The sequence below is a fragment of the Megalobrama amblycephala genome, linkage group LG15 (genome assembly GCF_018812025.1).
Source record: "Megalobrama amblycephala isolate DHTTF-2021 linkage group LG15, ASM1881202v1, whole genome shotgun sequence".
NCBI lineage: Eukaryota > Metazoa > Chordata > Actinopteri > Cypriniformes > Xenocyprididae > Megalobrama > Megalobrama amblycephala.
Genome location: NC_063058.1, coordinates 15,769,053 through 15,791,794, shown reverse-complemented (window position 1 = coordinate 15,791,794; position 22,742 = coordinate 15,769,053). Strand labels below are relative to the sequence as shown.

The 22,742-nt window shown below is 37.2% G+C and overlaps 3 protein-coding genes across 3 annotated transcripts; 1 reads left to right on the top strand and 2 right to left on the bottom strand.

Moving 5' to 3' along the window:
• Positions 1-2,088: 2,088 nt before the first annotated feature.
• LOC125247733 (olfactomedin-4-like) lies at positions 2,089-7,922 on the bottom strand. The gene is made up of 5 exons (XM_048159184.1): positions 7,740-7,922; positions 7,487-7,621; positions 7,159-7,377; positions 5,409-5,562; positions 2,089-3,789 (listed from the first exon to the last, which is right to left on the bottom strand). The coding sequence occupies exons 1-5, from the start codon at positions 7,794-7,796 to the stop codon at positions 2,960-2,962; spliced, it is 1,395 nt and encodes a 464-aa protein (XP_048015141.1). The 5' UTR covers positions 7,797-7,922; the 3' UTR covers positions 2,089-2,959.
• A 107-nt stretch (positions 7,923-8,029) lies between these two features.
• LOC125247732 (olfactomedin-like) lies at positions 8,030-13,256 on the top strand. Its single transcript, XM_048159183.1, has 5 exons — positions 8,030-8,206; positions 8,667-8,825; positions 8,902-9,114; positions 11,933-12,065; positions 12,222-13,256. The coding sequence occupies exons 1-5, from the start codon at positions 8,063-8,065 to the stop codon at positions 13,031-13,033; spliced, it is 1,461 nt and encodes a 486-aa protein (XP_048015140.1). The 5' UTR covers positions 8,030-8,062; the 3' UTR covers positions 13,034-13,256.
• A 4,476-nt stretch (positions 13,257-17,732) lies between these two features.
• Positions 17,733-22,729, bottom strand: LOC125247497 (olfactomedin-4-like). Its single transcript, XM_048158829.1, has 5 exons — positions 22,466-22,729; positions 22,199-22,321; positions 21,892-22,110; positions 19,681-19,834; positions 17,733-19,589 (listed from the first exon to the last, which is right to left on the bottom strand). Exons 1-5 carry the CDS (start codon positions 22,520-22,522, stop codon positions 18,760-18,762), a joined length of 1,383 nt encoding a protein of 460 aa, XP_048014786.1. The 5' UTR covers positions 22,523-22,729; the 3' UTR covers positions 17,733-18,759.
• Between the last annotated feature and the right edge of the window lie 13 nt (positions 22,730-22,742).

Sequence of the window (22,742 nt, the reverse complement as noted above, 5' to 3'; positions counted from 1 at the left end):
CAGAATAAAGTCCACTTGGTCATCAGTGTTCAAACCCCTCACCCGTATTACACGTTCAACCTCGTCAATGAACTCATCTACAGACTGACCATCTTTGACATGATCGCCACTGAATGGCACAATTTGACGTTCCCTTGGAATGTAAACATAAGATCTAGTGGCAACATTACTCATATTAGCAAGGGTTGACATTACTTGGTCGTGTCTTCGACCTAACTCAAAAATTTGTGTCTGCAGCTGCGCTACGGGATTACCTTCATCACCATGAGTCACAGTCCCTGCACTGTCCATTTCACGGCTGGTTCCAGCCTGAGCAGCTGGCACAACGTCGTCCTGGTCCATGCTCTGGCAATGTCTCTATCTTGAATGGTATACAGTCAAAAAAAAACAATCGCAGTCACTGCAGTCCAACCTGAAGGGGCGATTCCTTGCCGTTTCCTTTGACAACGATCTCAACGTAGAAGTGAACACCTTCCTGCGTTCCCGAAAGCCGGCTCCTTTGCTTCTCCAGGTATGTTACACTTCACGTCGTTGACCTCTTTGGCACTGTTACACGACCCCTCTTCACTACTACCGTTGTCTATGTTCCCACTACTCTACCTGACTGTCAAAAATGTCCCAAAATTATCAATGGAAACCCCACTCCTGGTACCAAAATCTCTGTGGCCCGGGATATGGATTTGTGACGCCGGACACAGGATGAAAAATTTAAATGGGGTCTTTTATTCCAGACTGCACTTGGAGCAGTGCAGCATTAAGTATGAAAACTTTGGAAAATAGTGACAGAAAAATATAAATGTGATTACAGCCAGTAGGAAAAAATAAAGTTTGATCTTCACATCAAAAATGAGTGCACTTCTTTTCCACCACAATATTTGCTAACAAAGACAACGGTAGTAGCCTTTCATGCTGGAAAACAAATAGACACACAGTTGTAACATGACAGCTGTCAACAAATCAAAGTTGTCAAATCAAACAAGGCTACTCAAGTTACATGAAAAGTACATGGAAGGAAATTAGTTGCATTTTTGGGGTATTCCTTAATACACCACAAACACTACTGCAGCATTTCACACTCAGGTAACCTTACATTCGTAAATGAGTACTAAGAGGACTTCAAAAATGAATTTGATGATTCAAACTTACAACTCATCACCTCTTAAACACATGTACACATTAACAGGGCCAGTTGCTGACTCGATTTCCCTCTGCAGATGATAAAGGGACAACATTCAAACTTTTCCTTAACATTTGGAACACATTGAATTAGAACAATGATACTATTACACTCATTCCAAGGAAGCACTAATAAACACTGTTACAATCAATAAAAGTGAACACTCACTTGGATGCTTTACACTCGCACCGGAAACACAAAGGGCCTATGGAGCACTTTTCTCCCCTCTAAACAAAATAACCATGTTTCAGTAACACTGGTTTGCATTAGATTATGCACAAAAGAAGTTCTTTTTTAACAGTACACCGATACAGATTATATCGTCAACACTTACGCTTGAAATATCTTGAGAAACAGTTAGCTCCCCCACACTGAACAGTTCGTCAGCAATAGTTGTCGGTATGCAAAACTACACAGCCATCCGAACTCACATCACACTGAGAACGAGTATATAATTCACTGCCTGTGCATATTTCTCGGTATTTTGTGATTTTAATGATGACGAACATCTATTTTAGGCGGAACATTCACCCTGCACTAATATAACTCGTGCTGCTCATTTGTAGCTCTCGCGGCACTTCACGACACTCACACAGCCGTATTTCTTAAAGGGCCAGCATCACCTTATGGCAACAGATGAGAAAAGCATGAAAACATACTGTGTGTGCAGTACATTTAACCCAGGGGGGGGGGGGTAAAAACAGTTTTGTGTTTGACACAACTTTTCAACCTGGTTACATATATGTAAACATCTTTTATGTAAAATATCTTAGTCAGGACAGTACTAAATAAAAAATAACATACATTTTGTATGATCTCTCATTTTTTTAAATTTTTTCACATTTTCAGACTCTGAAAGTGGTTCACATACTTTTTTTTGCAAATGGAAGTAATCCAGCACACACTCGTTATAGACTTTGCTGTAATTTATTTCAAGAAACAAAATTTGCAATACATTTGTGAATTTCTTCACCTCATGTAACAAAGCTAAGCAGTAAAGATGTATGCAGTGTGAAAAGAATCCATAGGCTGCATTTCAGTTAACATACTTCTATATAGTAAATTTACACATTTCACTGGTGATGGGAATGTATATATTTTTGAATGTATAATAAGATGACACTAGCAATTGCACATAATACTACAAAATTCAATACAATTTCCGGTCACACTTTATGTTAGGTGTCGTTACCTACTATGCACTTACCTCAAAAAATTAGTACAATGTAGTTATGTTCATATTGTATTGCAAAACACTTTTGCTGCTAATGAGGTGAGATACGGGTAAGTTTAGGGACAGGTTTGGTGGCATTGTTTGGTTAAGAGGTAAGGGAAGGGTAAATGGGGTAATTATAAATGTAAATGTATAATATAAGTACAATGTGAAAACATATATGTACACAATAAGTGTATTGTATCAAACGATTAATTTAAATATTAGTACATATTAGTTAAAGGCACCTAATATAAAGTGGGACCAAATTTTACTGATACCACAAACCCTTTGAAAGTAGTTGTAATCTGTTAGTTTTAAATGTAAAAACTAATAAATAGCAACCAATAGATTCATTGTTTTGCATTAGCATTTAACTTAATTATCTTAAAGTTAATTGGGTTCATGCTTAAAAACCCTGCAAATACACACTTAAAATTTTCTATCTTTACGATACGTACAATCATTTGCAATGTACCAATTCTAATCATGCATGCTATTTAGTACAGACAGTATGTGAAATGGGATGCAGCCATACTCTCATGTCTCAAATCAAGTTCATTGGAGATTTACTGAAAGATGAGCTCATAAGTTAGAATGTAGGCATCACTGTAGACATACAGCAGATGATCTCTGGGGTCATAGTTTAGAAACTCAATATTAGTCTGCATCTTCTTAATATTAATTTTCAAATCATATCGCTCTACTTTGGTTTTGGTGTCATAAGAGTAAAAGATCTCTTCTGTTTCTGTATTCACGTAACGAGTAGCATAAAGCACACCACACACCATGAAGGTGTTTGTGACGGTCCTTTTGTGAAGAGAAGTGGACCATGTTTGGTTCAAAGCTGGCGGGTTGCTAGTCTCAACTTTACTGATAACCACATTTCCAAAGTTGCTTGTGGTTGCGTATATAACATAGACGCCTGATTCATCTGTGGCAAAATCCATATCTGTATAGCTGTATGTGGTGCCGAGGTGTGCGAAAGGAAACTTGTTGTTGTAACCTGCATCTTTAGGTAAAGCCACAGTACTGACAGCACGAGTCGCCATGTTGAACTGACAGACGGAGTATGTGTAGTAACAGTTATAGTAGAGCATATTGCCGTACATGACCATGTTTGAGCCCTGAATTGTGTTTGTTGCGGGGTTGGAGCTTGATATATAAGTATCTTTTGGTCCTATACCTAATAAAAGAGTACTCAAAGTACCGTATTGGCGGACAAAGTGACCATACACATTACTACTTGACAGCACCACCAGCCAGTACTTGTTCTCGTCTCCTGGAGCAGGATTTGCATCTCGACCCCAAGCACCGTAAGGATAGGAGGTGCTGTATACCGTGAGGGAATACGTTCTAGGTCCCGCCACACTGACCAAACGACCCAGACCACAGCGGGCTACAAAGATAAAGGAGAAAAAAATATATAAGACTTGAGTGGATTTCGGCTGAGATTAATAATGAAAACACTCAGGAAGCTTGAGTTAAAGGATTAGTTCACTTTCAAATAAAATGTTCCTGATAATTTACTCACGCCCATGCCTTTCCATGTCCTTCTTTCTTCAGTCGAAAAGAAATGAATGTTTTTGATGAAAACATTCCAGGATTATTCTCCTTATAGTGGACTTCAAGGTCAAAATTACAGTTTCAGTGCAGCCTCAAATGGTTTTAAACGATACCAGACAATGAATAAGGGTCTTATCTAGCAAAACGATCTGTCATTTTCGAAAAAAAAATGTAAATGTATATTGTTTTATATAAACAAATGATCGCCTTCCAAGTCTACTTATGGAAAAAAAGGAACTGCCGCTGCGTTCGTTCCGTAAGTAGAATAGGGAAGGCATAGGACATACAGCGTAAGCATTTTGAAGAATACAAAAGTGCGATCGTTTCGATCGTATTCCTAATCTGGTATTGTTTAAAGCCATTTGAAGCTGTAAAAAATGACCGTGATTTTAACAGTAAAAGACTGTAAAAATGCTGCAGTGAAAAACTGTCAATTGGTTTACAGAAAGTTTCCATACTATATACGGTGAATAACTGTAATAGATCTTACATTTAATGTAATTTTATGGTAAAATACCGTTAAATTCACAGATTTTGGAAGTGAAAAATAACAATTCATTGTAAAATTTACAGTGAAAAACCGTAAATTGACATTGCCACAATTTCCTGCGTGACACTTCACATTTGATATATTTTCGTTGAAATAACTCTGTTTCTTCTTAGTTTTTCTCATTTTTTTCTAATCAGTTATGTACATTAGGGTTTTATGTTACATCTAATGTTGTTAAATTAATGTTTATTGCATTTTTAAAATTTCATGCATGTTACCATGATGGTGTTTAGTGTGTGTGTGAATGACACTGTGTGCATCTTCTATATATTAGTGCTGTCCTTCTCAGCTTGTGATGAACTTTGATTCATCATGTGACTCTTATCACCACTGTGTTTGGTGACTGTCAGTGTATTATAAAGGTGCAAAACAGATATTAGTACTTCATTAGGTTGTTAAATTAACATTATATCAGTTAATGAAATATGTTATTTTACCGTAAATTTAACATATTTTTTTTACGTTGCTACTGTATTTTGTACGGTAAAGTTCTGGCAACCATAGCTGCCGTTTTTTTACCGTAAATTTTACTGTTTTTTTTTTTACAATGTGCAGTTTTGGCGGAACCACTTGGAAGGTGATCATTTGTTTATATAAAGCATATACATTTACTTTTTTTTTTTTCGAAAATGACCGATCGTTTCGATCGTATTCCTAATCTAGTATCGCCATTTGAAGCTGCACTAAAACTGTAATTTTGACCTTCAACCGCTTGGAGGGCATTGAAGTCTACTATAAGGAGAATAATCCTGGAATGTTTTCATCAAAAACCTTCATTTCTTTTCGACTGAAGAAAGAAAGACATGAACATCTTGATTGACATGGGGGTGAGTAAATTATCAGGAAAATTTTATTTGAAAGTGAACTAATCCTTTAAGGGATTATTGGGATCTTTAGCGTACCTGGGGGAACTGTAGGAGGTGGTGCCGTGGCCTTGATCTCTTCTTTACACTGTTCCAGTTCCCTCTTAATGCGCTGGTTCTCTCGATCTTTCTTTATCACCAGCATGTTGTCAAACTTCTCCAGCTCCACCATTGTGTCTTTCATATCCTCAAGCTTTTAGAAAAATATCACATTTATTATTAATATTTACCTGTATACTACTTATTTTTATAGTTTTTGAGGTTGTTTTTATGCCATATTTCCTTTTTACAATTATTATTATTTAAAGGGCACCTATTATGCCCCTTTTTACAAGATGTAATATTGGTCTTGGGTGTCCCCAGAATGTATTTGTGAAGTTTCAGCACAAAATACCCCACAGTTAATTTATTATAACCATTTGAAAATGTCATTTTTGGGGCCTGTTTTAAAAAGAGCTGTTTTGGTGTGTACCACCTTAAATATAAATGAGCTGCATATCCCCGCCCTGCCTTTGGATGAGGGCGTAACTTGCATACCTATGCCAATAAACAGTCGGTAGAAGCAGAATGGCTGAGAGTGAGAGACCCGCTGTTTTGAATGGCATTCAGCCGTACATGTTTGAACCGGAATCAGACCCAGATGATGAAGAGACTCCGGCAGAAGAAACACAATTGAGAATGGAGCAGGACGTCTCTGAATGGTTATTTGATACATTTATGTACTTATAGAGTTTTAATCGCGTCCCCTTTGCAATTATGGATGTGCAACACACACACACACACTGTGATAACGTTCGCGCATTTTTTTGAAACTACAAACACAAATACTGTGATAACGTTTGCTAAGTAAACATACACAGTTTTTAATACAATATCTTTAAAAAATATATATATATATATACGTGTGGATACACACTATACAAACAAGGTTTAAATTATATACACAGACATTCTACGACGACGACAACAACTTTAGACGCATTTGTTATTGAACTGGCTGACATCGACTGAAATGACTATTTGCTCAAAAAACATTAAATACACTTACTTCTTCTGGAGGTGACGTTGGATCGCGAACAGTAGGCAACGATCCACACTTGAGGATTAACTTTGAAGCAAGACCTGCTTTGAATTGACCCTCTTTCTCAAAACAGTCAGTCAAAAAATGATTCGTGCAAACATAACTGATTTTGGAATTTTGAGTGGCGCCTTTCCTTCGTAAATAAAATCCATCCACTGCGTTTTCAGTGGCTCTGATGTCGGAAGTGAAAACTACTATGTTCATTATTACATCCCACAACAGAACACTTATGTTTCTTAGGAGACATTACCGGCTGTCGTTGAAACAATGGAGGATGGTTGACCGATCACCGAGGGCGGGGTCTATGCCAAAACCAGATTGTCAATCAAACCACGTGGCTGGGGCTTAGCGCAATTCTACGTCACAGTGAGAGCAATCTTAGAACAGGGCGTTCTGAGACAGTGCTTATGAATTATTGGGATTGTAAAAAAACCACTGGGTGGATTTTTCTCATTCTAGGGTGGTTTTGCTCACACACTGCCAACACACATTTATGGTCAAACACCATGTAAAAGTGAATTTTGCATAATAGGTGCCCTTTAAAATGTTATTACTTTATTTAGTACTTTCTCGTGATGCTCCTATTAAAACTTGAATATTATTTAATTTATGCAAAACGCTATTATTACAGAAACACAAAAGAACCAAATAAATGAATATTAGAAAATAATAATAATGACAAATCCCTTTTTTTGTACAGCAAGTCACCTGAGCTGCAGTCTGTACACTGAGATGCTGGTAATTTTTGGTGGTCCTGTTGAGTTTGTCGACGAGGTCCTGAATCTCGGCAATCTCTAACTCGATGATGCGCAGAGACACGGCCCCATAAATATTCTTGTTATCCTCCTTTTCAAGCATGACCACGTTGTCCTCCAGCTGCTTGATGCGTTGTTGTAGACCCAGCACAAGTCTGTCTAATTCTGTCATCTGCAGAATTTACATTAACACAATTAACTTTCATTTCATTTCATTTAGTTATTTAGAATATATTTGAACAACAGATAAAATGGTAGAGAAATTTTTTTTTCCACCCTACCTTTTCTGAAGTGATGGTTCCAGTGCATTGTAAGGCATCAGTCTCTACTTTCTTTAGTTTATTCATAGGGAAAACAGCATCTGAATTTTTTAGATCGCACACGCAGTCCTTCCTTCTCGCTGACTGTGTGATGGCCTAATGACAGAAAATTAAATGATATAAAACAAGCAAAAACATGTCATTTTGTATTTTATAGTCATGACACAAAAAAACAGTTTATTTTATTTTATATATAGCGTTGATTTTTTCTTACCTGAGGGAAAGTTAGAGGAATGAGGATCAAAAAAATGAATATATTAGACAGACTCATGTCTGAAGATAGAAAGGGGACCTTATAATAAACAACGATTGGTAGCAACAGCAGAGTTTTAAAGCCAAATCATTATTGTGAAATAATGATTTTTTTCATGTCTTTAGTTGGAACAGTTTGTTGCAATCTTATCTTTGTGAACACCTTCAGTCGGTCCATGAGTAATGGAAAATTCACGCTTTGCCTATCATGAATTGACAAATTTTCAACATTTGTTTTGCCTCACTGTCTTGACCATAATGGTGAAACTGCAGATTTGTTGAGAGATGTGTTTTTGTCTTACAAAATTCTTTTGTAATACTTTAAGTTTTTGCAACATCAAAATGATTGTGTTGTTTAAAGCAAGACTTTTAGCCTTTCGGGGTCATTTGCTCATCATGCTCTCCTACTTGTTGGTCCTCACAGTCACAGTAAGTCCCTTCTTTTATCTGTTTTAACTGGAATGTTTTTTTAATGGAATAAAATGAATTTGAATATGTTAGTTAAATGAACTGCATATGTCTATATATCTTTATTATATAAATAGAAATATATATTATAGCTTATTTATATTTATTTACATGTACATATTGCAGTGGTTATATAATAGATCTCACTATACTACAGCGCTGTTGAATGCTGAAATCTGATTGGTTGATCAGTGTTCTAAGGTGTGCAATTATTTTCAGGGAAACACACGGCAAGCAGGTTTTGAAGGCATTGCAGTTCCATATAATTTCGCCAAATATTTTCAGTTATTTCAATAGGTCCTTACAGCTTACAACCGCAAAAGAAACAAAACCCACAACGACACCAAGAAAATAAATGTAGTAAACAACAGGATGAAAACGAGAAATTATTGTATTATGTTGTGTGTATGTGTGTAATCAGGCGACTGTCCAGGCTCAGAAAATTACAGGTGAACTGAAGGATGGTTCCTGTGTGTGTGAATTAAGCAGCTCTCTCTGGGCTTTCCCCACTGTGAAGTTCGAGGGAGTCGCAAAACAAGTCCAGACCTGTGAGAACAACCTTGAAAAGTTTCATGCAAAGGTGAGATCCTTTAAAGTCATACTGTAGATTCATTCTTGAAGTATGTCAGTGAACTAATTTGCATTGTAACTTTCAGGTGAAGAACAGAAATGTACAACTGCCAAAGATGGAACGCGCTCTTAAGGACATCACAGCCCGCCTGAAACCGTTCGAGTATCTGAACACAAACGGCCTGTACAACGCCCTTCACCTGCAACAGCTGCTGAAGGAAGTTGACGAAATCTATTATACTGCCAGTGATGCTCACAAGAAAAGCCCCAGCAAAGAGACCAATGACCTTCTGAAAGAGGTAAATCTTCCTTAAAATAGTCACCAGGGGCCTCATTTATAAAGCGTGAGTGTGCGTACACTTAAATCCACGCCAACGCTCATACAGTGGCATGAAAAAGTATGTGAACCCCTTGCAGAATCTGTGAAAATGAGAATTATTTTAATAAAATAAGAGGGATAATAAAAAATGCATGTTATTTTTTGTTTAGTACCGTCCTGAGTAAGATATTTTACATAAAAGATGTTTGCATTTAGTTCACAAGACAAAACAATAGCTGAATTTATAAAATAACCCCATTCATAAGTATGTGAACCATTGATTTCAATACTGTGTGTGGTTACCTGATGATCCACGACTGTTTTTTGTTTTGTGATGGTTGTTCATGAGTCTCTTGTTTGTCCTGAGCAGTTAAACTGAGCTCTGTTCTTCAGAAAATTCCTCCAGGTCCTGCAGATTCATCAGTTTTCAAGCATTTTTGCATATTTGAACCCTTTCCAGCAGTGGCTGTATGATTTTGAGATTCATCTTTTCACACTGAGGACAATTGAGGGACTCAAACTCAACTATTAAAAAAGGTTCAAACATTCACTGATGCTCCAGAAGGAAACACAATGAATTAAGAGTCGGGGGTGAAAACTTTTGAATTCAAATATCAAGGTAAATTGTACTTAATTTTTCTGCCGGGAAACATGCAAGTATCTTCTGTTGGTTTCCGAAGGGGAGTACTAAATTAAAAACGACGATATTTAAACAAAATAAGAAAAATTGTGACATCTTCATCCTGTTCATAAGTTTTCACCCCCCGACTCTTAATGCATCGTGTTTCCTTCTGGAGCATCAGTGAATGTTTGAACCCTTTTTAATAGTTGTGTTTGAGTCCCTCAGTTGTCCTCAGTGTGAAAACACAGATCTCAAAATCCTACAGCCACTGCTGGAAAGGGTTCAAATATGCAAAAATGCTTGAAAACTGATGAATCTGCAGGAGCTGGAGGATTTTTCTGAAGAACAGAGCTCAGTTTAACTGCTCAGGACAAACAAGAGACTCATGAACAACCATCACAAAACAAAAAAACAGTCGTGGATAATCAGGTAACCACACACAGTATTGAGAATCAATGGTTCACATACTTATGAATGGGGTTATTTTAATAAATTCAGCTATTGTTTTGTCTTGTGAACTAAATGCAAACATCTTTTATGTAAAATATCTTACTCAGGACAGTACTAAACAGAAAATAACATGCATTTTTTTTATTATCCCTCTTATTTTATTAAAATAATTCTCATTTTCACAGATTCTGCAAGGGGTTCACATACTTTTTCATGCCACTGTATTTATAAAAAAGGTTTTTGACATGGAAAAGTTTTTAGCGCCACATCAGGGTCTGAGCAGACATACGAAATTTTCTTTGTCAGTGTACTGCAGGTTTTTGTAAATAAGTTATTCTTGCAGCCCGCAATTCTAAATTAAAGGATTTGGACGATGACTGGTGATCTTTCATATGTAAATGACATGAATTAGGTGTCGTTTACAAGGCAGCGAACTAAAACCATCCAGCTGCGCGCAAGTTCAAGATCATTTGCGATTTATAGATTTCACATCTTAAAGAGAGGCGTACGCTCGTTTTCTGCGCATACGTTTATTCTGTGAATCACACGTATACGCACATCTGAGAAATGATCGCAAGATCAAATTTAGGACGGTGCAACATTTTATGAATGAGGCCCCAGGTCTCCAAAAAATGCCCAAACAACATGAAAAAGCACCATAAAAGTAGTCCACATGATTTGTCACTACCAGTGTTATTTTATTTAGTGCTTCAGTTTTGATCAGTTTTAATTCAATACCAATAACAATTTTTGGCAGTTTTATTTAAAGGGGCTATATGTAAGATTTTCATTTTAATAAAGCATAAAAATACCCCAATATGTTTGCAGATATTTAGGAAACATGCTAAGTTCACCTACGTTTTTCTCAGAAAAACATTGCTACAGTCAGATATTCTACTTTGAAATGCGCGTTCCGTGTCGGAATGTCTGTCTTTGTTTTGGTCTGTGCGAAACTGTGTGCTGTCAGTTTATCCAATAGTATTTCGACATCACAGGTTGCCAGTTGGTGGAAAACACTGCGTATTGTAGCCACCCTGACAGCAACATAGTGTCAGCCCAGATCTGGCCCACATCTGGTCCGCATGTAATCCACATGTACCAGATCTGGGCCACATTATGTTGCTGTCAGGGCATGGAAACCAGCAAACAAACTGGGTCAGAGAATCGCAGATTCTACCTGACCTAAAAAGCCTCTGCATCCATCTAAAAATCTCTATGAACGACAGCATATTAAAACAGATAAATCAACTCATCAGCTTACAGTGTGTAAATCCTCAGCTTTCATTGTCATTTGCGCTCCCTCTTGTTGCACATCCTCAAGCTGGCAACCCGCGTCTTTGAAGGAGGGGGTGGGGCAAACAATATTTTGAATTTGGACTGCAGTACCTATTTCGACCACTGGCTGTCATTCTTATTCCTACATAGAGCCCCTTTAAAAATGACAATGGTCGCTACAAGTCTTCTGAATATGATAGTTTTGTGTGAGAAACACTTAAATTTAAGTCATTGTTAATGATAACTGCTGTTCCATGAAGCTCATGTTTAGTCTGCATTGTATCCAAAATCAAAAGTGGCAGAAAATGACTTCTGATTACGGTTTACTCCTCACTGAAGTTCCATGAATTGAAAATAGATTAATTGAAAACATTCGCCAAAAAATGGAATACAAAAAACAGATTTCCGAATTGATTCAATGATATGATGACAATGTTTCTGTTTCTCTCAGTTGACTAACGCAAAGAAGGAGATCCAGAAAATGTACAAAAGCGATGTCTTCAATCTAGAGACAATGAAAACGAGGCTACGCGACCTCAACAACAGAGCACAGACCTGCAAAACTATACCTGAAGACTTCAGAAGTAAGTACACAACTCTCAGTGAGTGGAGAAATTATGTCTTCATTGATGTCTTCAACAGTAAGGTGAAAATTGGTTTGATTTTTTCATGAAAGAGACGGTAAACTATGTTTACCTGATTACTGAACATATGACCAATTAATGCAATTCCACTTGCAGGCACTTGTCATCAGCGTATTATGTCCAACATAAGTTCTCCAGTTGTCACCAAGCTCAATTCCATCCACAGTTCCTATATCTCAGGTGCTTGGGGTAGGGATGCCAAACTGAACAGCAAGGAAGTTTATTGGGAACACTGTCTGGTGAGTGGAAACAAGAATGGAAACACAATCAGGGTGTACAACTCGTATGAAGATTTCATGGGCAGCAAGAACTACAAGGATGAATACATTGCATCATCCTACAGCCACACAAATGCTGTTCAGGGCTCTGGCACTATACTGTACAACAGTACCGTATATTACCAATGCTACAGCACCGCTGAGATCTGCAGCTTCAACATTGCGACAAAAGCAACCAAGCGTGTAAAACTGGATGATGCCGGAATCAACAACAAGTTCCCTTTCTGCTACTACAGCTGCCGTGACTGGACAGACATCGACCTGGAGGCTGATCAAGACGCTGTGTGGGTCATATATGCCACCGAGGAGAACCACGGCAACATTGTTGTGAGTCGCTTAGATCCGCTGGAGCTCAATATCACACATACCTGGAAGACACATCTCTTTAAGAGGTCTGTCACCAGCACGTTTATGGTGTGCGGGGTCCTATACGCTACACGCTTTGTTAGTACTTACCAAGAAGAGGTGTTTTATGCCTTTGATACAACCACTGGCCAAGAGATAAACACTCTTTCTTTGCCTTTTGAGAAGGTTTCTGCTGGAATAGCCAATCTCAACTACAATCCTGTTGATAGGAGACTTTACATGTATAATGATGGCTATCTGTTAGCATATAACACCTTCAACTGAGGGTCTTTCATACTCAGCTAAGAAAAAAATGCAGTAGCCTATCATATGCTGTAGTTTATAGTTTATGTCAGTCCAAATTGCACAGCATGCAGAAAATCTCAAAATATGAGCAGTGGTTAAACTAAATTGTTGCGCTATATCATTATGCGACTGCAAGACTTTTGGAGTGTTTTGTCTAATTTTATTATTTTTTGGTTATCACAATAAATGTTCTTATACAGCACTTCTCTGACAGTGTTTTTTAACTCACCTTTTCTATAACTTTAATAAAAACTTTGCTGCGAACTCCACACTTTCTTTCAGTACTATAACGTCACATAGGCCTAAGCTACTGGTAAGAGACAAAATGCGATCTCATCAGTTTAATACCTTATAGTCGATGGTCATTATCATATACGACACTGCTGCAAAAAGAAATGCCTTTTAATTTGCTCAATCAAAATTAATTTTTCAAAGTTCATTTTAGCATTTGTGCCATCATTTTATTGCATACGACCTGGCGCTATTTTTCATAAAAATAAACTCGAGATCCCAGAGTGTGAAGAGAAAAGTTCCAGAACTGCTACTGTATGTTGTAGGCCTCAGAGGTGTATAGTCCAGGGGTCAGAGAGTAAAAGTCCTGCCATATTTTTATTCCACCCACTGAAGCATTAATGAGATAAATAAGTGTTTAATTGAGTGATGATTGACCATTATTGAAGACACCTGACGATAACAAGCAGAATCACCAATGGAGAAAATCACTATTTTTAAGTTACCATTATCGAGGTCAGGGTTTGTTTTAGTTGAGTTCTTGACCCTTGAGTTTTTAATGTTAGATTTTGTTTGGGTAGATTTATCTGAATTAAAACCAATCAGACAAGCAAAATTAAGAAATGATCAGGTGGTGTTTGTTATGTTTTCACATCATCATTTGATCTGAATCACTGAACTCATTTAGAGCCCAATCTCTGAGTTAGATTTACATTATTGATTACAGCAGCACTGTGATGCTACAACAGAAGATCAACTTTATCAACACAAATTTTTTTTTTGAAAGTTGTCCTTATCACAAAAAAAAGAGATTTATTTTAGGCACACACTGACATCAAGAATCAGCGTATAAATCTCAACAACGGTGACAAGCAACATATTCTGATAAACAGATCAACTCTGAACATTAGAAAACAAGCTACTAAAAAGTCACAGAAAAACAGCAAAATTTAAATAGTGAGAATAAAGAAAATTATTAAGACAATTCAGCTCATAATTTATTCATGCAGCAATGCATGATGGGAGGCATGGATGAATTTTGATTGGTGGCACCCAGAATGCATTGCAACATGCTTCATTACTCTCACCACTGTTGAGATTCACAGACTGATTCTTGATGTCTGTGTGTTTAAATGAAACATTTTTTTTTTTTTTTTTTTTTTTAATATTTTTGTATGGTTAAAGTTGATCTTCTGCTGTAGAATCACAGTGCTGCTGTAATCAATAATGGAAATCTAACTCAGAGATTAGGCTCTAGGCTCACCTTTGCTTCTCTGGTTGGTTTTAATGCAGTTAAAACTGCCTCAAAAAAATCTAGTATGTGAATATCAATGGTCAAGAGCTCAACTAAAACAAACCCTGACCTCGATGATAGTAACTTAAAAATAGTGATTTTCTCCTTTGGTGATTCTGCTTGTTATCATCAGGTGTCTTCAATAATGGTCAATCATCACTCAATTAAACACTTAATTATCTCATTAATGCTTCAGTGGGTGGAATAAAAATATGGCAGGACTTTTACTCTCTGATCCCTGGACTTCCCACCTCTGCTTTAAAGTGATATTATTAAACACGAATATTGTACATTAATAATAATTACTAATAATGTCGAAATCTCGCTTTAGTAGTTGTAGAATGCCACATTTTCTTGCCATAGACCGAGTATTGAAAAGCTAATTTAAAGTTTTGAAGTACTCGTCTGCTAGGGAAACTTCATTCAGCGTTTTTTGACCACCTTTACAGTTAAAACAACTTTTAACTGAAATGACAGCACTGCATGCAAACAACAGAGGGCAGCGTCAGCACACAATCTACATTACAATGGAAATATGCTCTATAGTCTAGACACTGTCTGAGTCACTCTTCTTCAACAACAATAGCTTACATTTTTTTGTAATTTTTTTTTTTTAATTGTTCTTAATTGGTGGTTCCCATCCTCTTCTTTTGTGCAACCCCTAATCAACCACAAAAATCTCCTTAGACTAGCTGGATGTTGCTAAAATAAAACAACCTAATTTAGCGGTGTCAAACACTGCTAAAATAAAATCCAACAAAAACAGTGTTTGCTCAAACTATTCTCAAACCTACCTGGGTAGGAACTGACACCAGATTCATACAACAGGCCTTTTATGTTTTAAATTTATGGCAAGAAACCTGCCCACGTAGAAGGCGACATTCTCATGACCTTGCGCAACATTCCCTAAAAGTTCTCTAAAGGTGACTAAAATTCCAAACCTTTACAGAACATTCGGGACATTCCTAAAACGTCCTCTTTTGGTAATGAAAGTGCTGCAGTTCAAGGTTCCTTATATGACTTTAGGGGGACGTTCCAATTTGGTTATTTTATGGTCAAAAAAGAACATTACAAAGAGGACATTTGGGACATTAACTGTTGGTCATTTAATAACATTCCCGATATGAGTTTAGGGGGACGTTCTATTTTGGTTATTTTTGGTCACATAAGAACATTACAAAGAGGACATTTGGGAAGTTAACAGAATGTCCTATAGTAATAGTCCCCTAAACATTCCCAGAACGTCCTGAATGTTCCACCAAATAACATCCCCCAACTCTTAAAAGTACAGTACGTTTCCAGTACAGTTCCCAGTAAGTTCAGAGACGGTCACGATAGTTCTTTTAAGGTTTGGGGGACTTTTTTTGGCAGACCTTCACAGAACATTCAAGATGTTTTACAGGTATTTCCTGTATTATTATTATGAAACCTTTTCTTTAAAATGCAAATCTCTTGCAGTAAGTCATTAGCTGACAACAGCACATGCATGATCTAATGTAACTGCTGTATCACTGCATCAGCAACTACACAATTACTGTCTTTAAATAAAGCAACATGCAGCAGAACATCAGTGTTTCTGGATCATCACTGACTGAAGCACAGGCTCTACTCTCCAGCACAATGATAACCTCACAAAACTCAGATAAGAGAAACAACATTAAACAATAACAGATCTTTCTAGATCTCTGCATCTTCACTTATTACAAACCACTCTGACTTTATTTCTTTCAATCAAATCTTCTCAATGAGGTGCTGATGTTTTATCAAAATGAATAAATGTCACCGTTACAGTCTGTAACTTACAGAGGTAAACACTTGCTTTAGTTGGGCTCCTGACCCTTGTCAATTTAACTTTAATTTTTTTCCAGTTGTTTTAACTGTGTGTTTCTAAAGCACTTTTGTTGCAAACAAAGTGTTGTTGTAAAATATTTTTGGAGCGCCAAAAATAACAAAATAACGATTTATTTAGTGATGGGCGATTTCAAATCCCTGCTTCATGAAGCATCGGAGATGCCAACGGCTGAAATCACGTGACTTTGGCGTTCCGAACAGCAGATTCGACACACTGATTCACTGTGCTCTGATGCTGCGTTCACACCGAACGCGTCTGGGGCGTCTGAGGCGTCTGATTTACATGTTAAGTCAATGTAAACGCGCGTCTAGGTGTCCTGCGGCGCGAATCAAGCGTCTAGCGCGGCGCGAATCGGCCGTTGACGCGCGAATGGCGCGGCGCGAATTGAGCGTTCACGCGGCTGACGCGCGAATTGAGCGTCTGACGCCCAAACGCCCGAGTTGAAAAATCTGAACTTTGGCGTAAATTCGCGGCGCGTTAACCAATTAGGGACTCTGCTTTGGTAGTAACGTGTTTATGACGTGATCAGCGGTGGAGACCAGAACAAAGATATATACCAGACAAAGATAATATATATATATAATAGATAATAGTCGCTGTGTGAGGCCACCCTGAGCTCTATGATATATATTTTTATCGAGACAGGAATAAAAAGGACCTTGCCTGGAAGAGAATAAGCGAAATCTGGTTAGTTGTACAACTTTTTGCATGATTTTAGCCGTTGATACTAGCCCACCTTCTAGCTAGCAAAAGCCGGCCGGCATAACCGAGTTAAATTGCCGCTACAGGTTTCCAACTGACGAGATTATGTGTTTATTCAGAGGATCTGTGCAGAAAGAGATGAAAGCCCCTCCTATGACGCGAATTCGCGTCTGAACACACTTTGTTTAGACGCGCGAATTGAGCGAATTTTACGCGCGTCTGAGGCGTCTGACTTCAAAATGTTTAAGCGTCCAACTAGACGCGTCTGGCGCGAATTTGACGCCCCAGACGCGTTCGGTGTGAACGCAGCATGATGCTTCCTGAAGCATTGTTTTGAAATCGGCCATCACTAAATAAGTCGTTATTTTGTTATTTTTGGCGCTCCAAAAATATTCTCATCGCTTTATAATATTAATATTGAACCACTGTACTCACACGAACCGATTTAAATATGTTTTTAGTACCTTTATGGATCTTGAGAGAGGAAGTGACATTGCTTCCTATGGAGGCCTCACGGAGCCATCGGATTTCAAGTAAAATATCTTAATTTGTGTTCCGAAGATGAACGAAGGTCTTAAGGGTGTGAAACGGCATGAGGGTAAGTAATAAATGACAGAATTTTCATTTTTGGGTGAACTAACCCTTTAAAAGATCTGGGACTGGGACCTTAAAAGTACTGGGAACGTTACTAGGCAACGTCCTTAACACCAGTGGGGACGTTCTGAGAATGTTCTGGGAACGTAAAATTACTAGCAAGGTTAGACGAAGTGGAAAAAACTGCCCCAATCATCCTTAATACGCAGGAATTTTATTTAAGTAAATCTGTAGTATATACATGATTTCCCCCCACAAAACAAGCAGTTTTGAATACATACTTTTGTATAAATAGGAAACTAGTATCGGACATAATTTCATAAAATTTTGTGTTGAACCCAAAATTCTTCTTTCAGCCTGAAGCAGGAGTAAAAGTAATGATATTAAAAGGAGCACAGTTTATTGAATAATCTTAGTTTCAAATGTTTCAATGCTCAGACTTCATCTAACCAGTACAAATCCAACAACTGTTATTATACCAATGACAAGCAATGGAAAATTACTGCTTCACAACATCGTCCTGTGATTTAAAAAAAAGACATTCTTTTGTCTCTTCTATGAAGACAAACCTCCCTTGAAACCACACAATCATAGGATTAAACAACAATTGAAAGGAATATATAGATACAAAATATTAAAACATAAAATGACACATAAATGATCAAATTATAAATGATGTAAATCAAATAATAATAATATGAATAAATGATCAATCAATAGAAAGCTACATAAATGGCTAATGATTATACATGATTTTTAAAATTTAAACACAAAAAGAAAAGAAAAGAAAACACATGTATGGTTGTTCTCTTGAAGTAACACACACACACACACACACACACACACACACACACACACACACACACACACACACACAGGTTGCTATTGAGAATCCTTCATTTAGGATACAATCATTCAACATATAATCATTTGTGTTGCATCTAATTTTGCATGCTATATATGCTAGTACAGACAGTATGTGAAATGGGATGCAGCCATACTCTAATGTCTCAAATCAAGTTCATTGGAGATTTACTGAAAGATGAGCTCATAAGTTAGAATGTAGGCATCACTGTAGACATACAGCAGATGATCTCTGGGGTCATAGTTTAGAAACTCAATATTAGTCTGCATCTTCTTAATGTGAATTCTCAAATCATAGCGCTCTACATTGGTTTTGGTGTCATAAGAGTAAAAAATCTCTTCTCTTTCTTCATCCAGGTAACGAGTAGCATAAAGCACACCACACACCATGAAGGTGTTTGTGACGGTCCTTTTGTGAAGAGAAGTGAACCATGTTTGGTTCAAAGCAGGCGGGTTGCTAGTCTCAACTTTACTGATAATCACATTTCCAAAGTTGCTTGTGGACGCGTATATAACATAGACGCCTGATTCATCTGTGGCAAAATCCATATCTGTATAGCTGTATGTGGTGTCGAGGTGTGCGAAAGGAAACATGTCGTTGTAACCTGCATCTTTAGGTAAAGCCACAGTACTGACAGCACGAGTCGCCATGTTGAACTGACAGACGGAGTATATGTCGTAACAGTTATAGTAGAGCGCATTGCCGTACATGACCATGTTTGGGCCCTGAATTGTGTTTGTTGTGGGGTTGGAACTTGATATATATGTATCTGTTGATTTTATACCTAATATAAAAGTACCCATACTATTGAACTGGCGGACATAGTGGCCATACACATCACTACTTGACAGCACCACCAGCCAGTACTTGTTCTCGTCTCCTGGAGCAGGATTTGCATCTCGACCCCAAGCACCGTAAGAATAAGAAGTTCCATACACAGTGAGGGAATACGTTCTAGGTCCCGCCACACTGACAATATGACCCAGACCACAGCGGCCTAAAAAATAAAAATAAAGCAAAAATGTAAGTGTAATATGTTAACGCTTTAGCTGTGGCTACATAATCATGATAAACTAGTTTATATGTACCAGGGGAAAGTGTAGGGGCTGGTGATGTACTATTGAGCACATCTGCGCAGCGTTCCAGGTCGCTCTTTATACGCTGGTTTTCACGCTCTCTCACCATCACCTGTGTGTGGTCAAACTTCTCCAGCTCCACCATCTTTTCCTTCATATCCTGAAGCTGTAGGAATGAGGAATTAAATAAGAATTAACAAAATGCACAGAATTCACAAAATCCATCCATCCATTCTCCAAATCGCTTTATCCTCTGCAGCCTATCCCAGCGTGGCCAGTTAATTCACTAAATGTCCCAGGAAAATAGTATTGAGGAATTGAGGACATGAAACGTAAAAATACTATACTAATAATAAAAAAGACAAATTTGTTCAGTTGACAATTCAATTGTGCAAACTAGTTGCCTTAAAGGGTTAGTTCACCCAAAAATGAAAATTCTGTCATTTATTACTCACCCTCATGCCGTTCCACACCCGTAAGACCTTCGTTCATCTTCGGAACACAAATTAAGATATTTTAGTTGAAATCCGATGGCTCAGTGAAGCCTCCATAGCCAGCAATGACACTTTCTCACTCAAGATCCATTAAGGTACTAAAAATATATTTAATTCAGTTCATGTGAGTACAGTGGTTCAATATTAATATTATAAAGCGATGAGAATATTTTTGGTGCGCCAAAAAAAACTAAATAACGACTTATTTAGTGATGGCCGATTTCAAAACACTGCTTCAGGAAGCATCAGAGCACAAATGAATCAGTGTGTCGAATCTGCTGTTCGGAGCGCCAAAGTCACGTGATTTCAGCCGTTGGCAGTTTGACACGTGATCTGAATCATGATTAGATACACTGATTCATTTATGCTCCGAAGCTTCCTGAAGCAGTGTTTTGAAATCGGCCATCTCTATATAAGTGTTTATTTAGTTTTTTTGGGCGCTCCAAAAACATTCTCGTCACTTTATAATATTAATATTGAACCACTGTACTCACATGAACTGATTTAAATATGTTTTTAGTACATTAATGGATCTTGTGAGAGAAAATGTGATTGATTCCTATGAAGGCTTCACGGAGCCATCGGATTTCAACTAAAACATCTTAATTTGTGTTCTGAAGATCAACAAAGGTCTTACGGGTGTGGAACGGCATGAGGGTAAGTAATAAATGACAGAATTTTTATTTTTGGGTGAACTAACCCTTTAATTCAATTAAGTAAGCTTTACTTAATTGTATTAAGTTGATCTTACTTAAACCATTTTTAAGTACATTTTTAACTTAAACCAGTTTTGTCAACTTAATTCTGATCCGAGAAAGTGTATTGTGCAAGTGTAGAGTGCATTGCGGCACAAATAAAGTAATGGCTTTGTTTTACTGTTTGTGGCTTTATTTTACAATTTTATTTGCTGTCTTGTGTCAGTGTTACCCCAACAATGACAGCAAATACAACTGTAATGGTCTTATTAATTAAAAAAAACAAGAAAACATTGTTACCATTGTTGTGTTTTGCATGCTGAATATTGATGTCTGTGTGTGACTCAAGCAAGAGATGCTATTTATAAACTAATAAATTCAACATAAAGTCTAAATTACATTACTTTTTAAAAGCAATCTATTTAATATAGCTTTTCCTTTGAAACCACAAATCACTAATGTTCTGTTTGGAAATCAATTGGAAACAACTAGAAGAGACTTATATTAATATAAGTGAATTTCCAAGTGCACAACCAAAGGAAATGCTAATCACTAAAATGGTGAAAAGAAATTTTAGGAAATCAACATGAATTTATGGTCAACTTACGTGATGTTATCCCAAACGTTTTAGTTGTACTGATAATTTAACATTCAAGATCACTTTAAGAAAATGAGTGAATACAACTAAAGAAAGATAACTGTAGAAGTGGAGAAAATTAATGAAAAGTCTATTAAGAATTGACTATCAGGATTAGGATCCTGATAGCCTGAAAAACCTTTTGCCCCGCCCTTTTTTTTTTTGCTTGACGAAATGGTACTCAAACCAGTCAAGTAATTTTTACTTGAGTTTTCTGAGTAACAAAGCATAGCATGCAAACAGTAATGATTACTAAATTGTTTTAAGTAAGTTCAACAAATTCTTTGACATTAAGTAAAGTTTACTAAAAAAGGTTAGTTAGAAGATCTGTTAGGTTTTACAGTATGCATAAAATTATTCTAGAAATGTAAAAGTTCTGTGGTGTAGATGAATTCACCTCTGCAGCAGCCTCTACACTAAGCTGCTTGTAATTGTTAGCGGTCCTGTTGAGTTTATCCAGAAGGTCTTGAATCTCCGCTAACTCCAATTCAATAATGCGTAGAGACACGGCTGCGTACAGATTTCCGTTGTCTTCTTTTTCCAGCATGGACACATTATCCAGAAGCTGCCAGATACGGTGTTGTAGACCCAACAAAAGGCTGTCAATCTCTGTCATCTGCACACAGTTGAAGAGGAAAAAGTTTTGCTTCGATAACAGATTGTACAGAATTATATGGCAACTGTAGGCAGCACAATTTTTCTACCTTTTCTGAAGTGATGTTCCCAGTGCATTGTAAAGCAGTGAACTCAACGTTCTTGAGTTTATTCTCAGGGAAAGCAGGATCAGAATTTTGCAGCTCACACACACAGTCCTTCCCTCTCGCTGACTGTGGAGATGAAATAACAGGGCGTAAGTATTTCCAACATACAAGCAAAATTACACCTTATGATATATAAATATTTTTTTTGAAAATAGTGTCAGAAACAATGTAAAAAATAATAATTCTAATAAAAGGACAGTTTAATTTTACCTGTGATAAAATTAGAGGAATGATGACCATCAAACCGAATATGTTTGACTCACTCATGTTTGAGATGGAAAGATTAGGATCCTGATAGCCTTGATTATGAAAAGCAGTTTCGCATCACAGAAGGAGACATTTAAAGCCAAAAAACAGGATTGGTCACTGAGCCAACAGTGCTGACATGAGAAAAATAACAAAATAAGGAAGTTCATTTACAAATTTTTTAAATACTTTGAATGAGACATGATATGAACTAATTTAGTCCTATATATGAAAATGACAA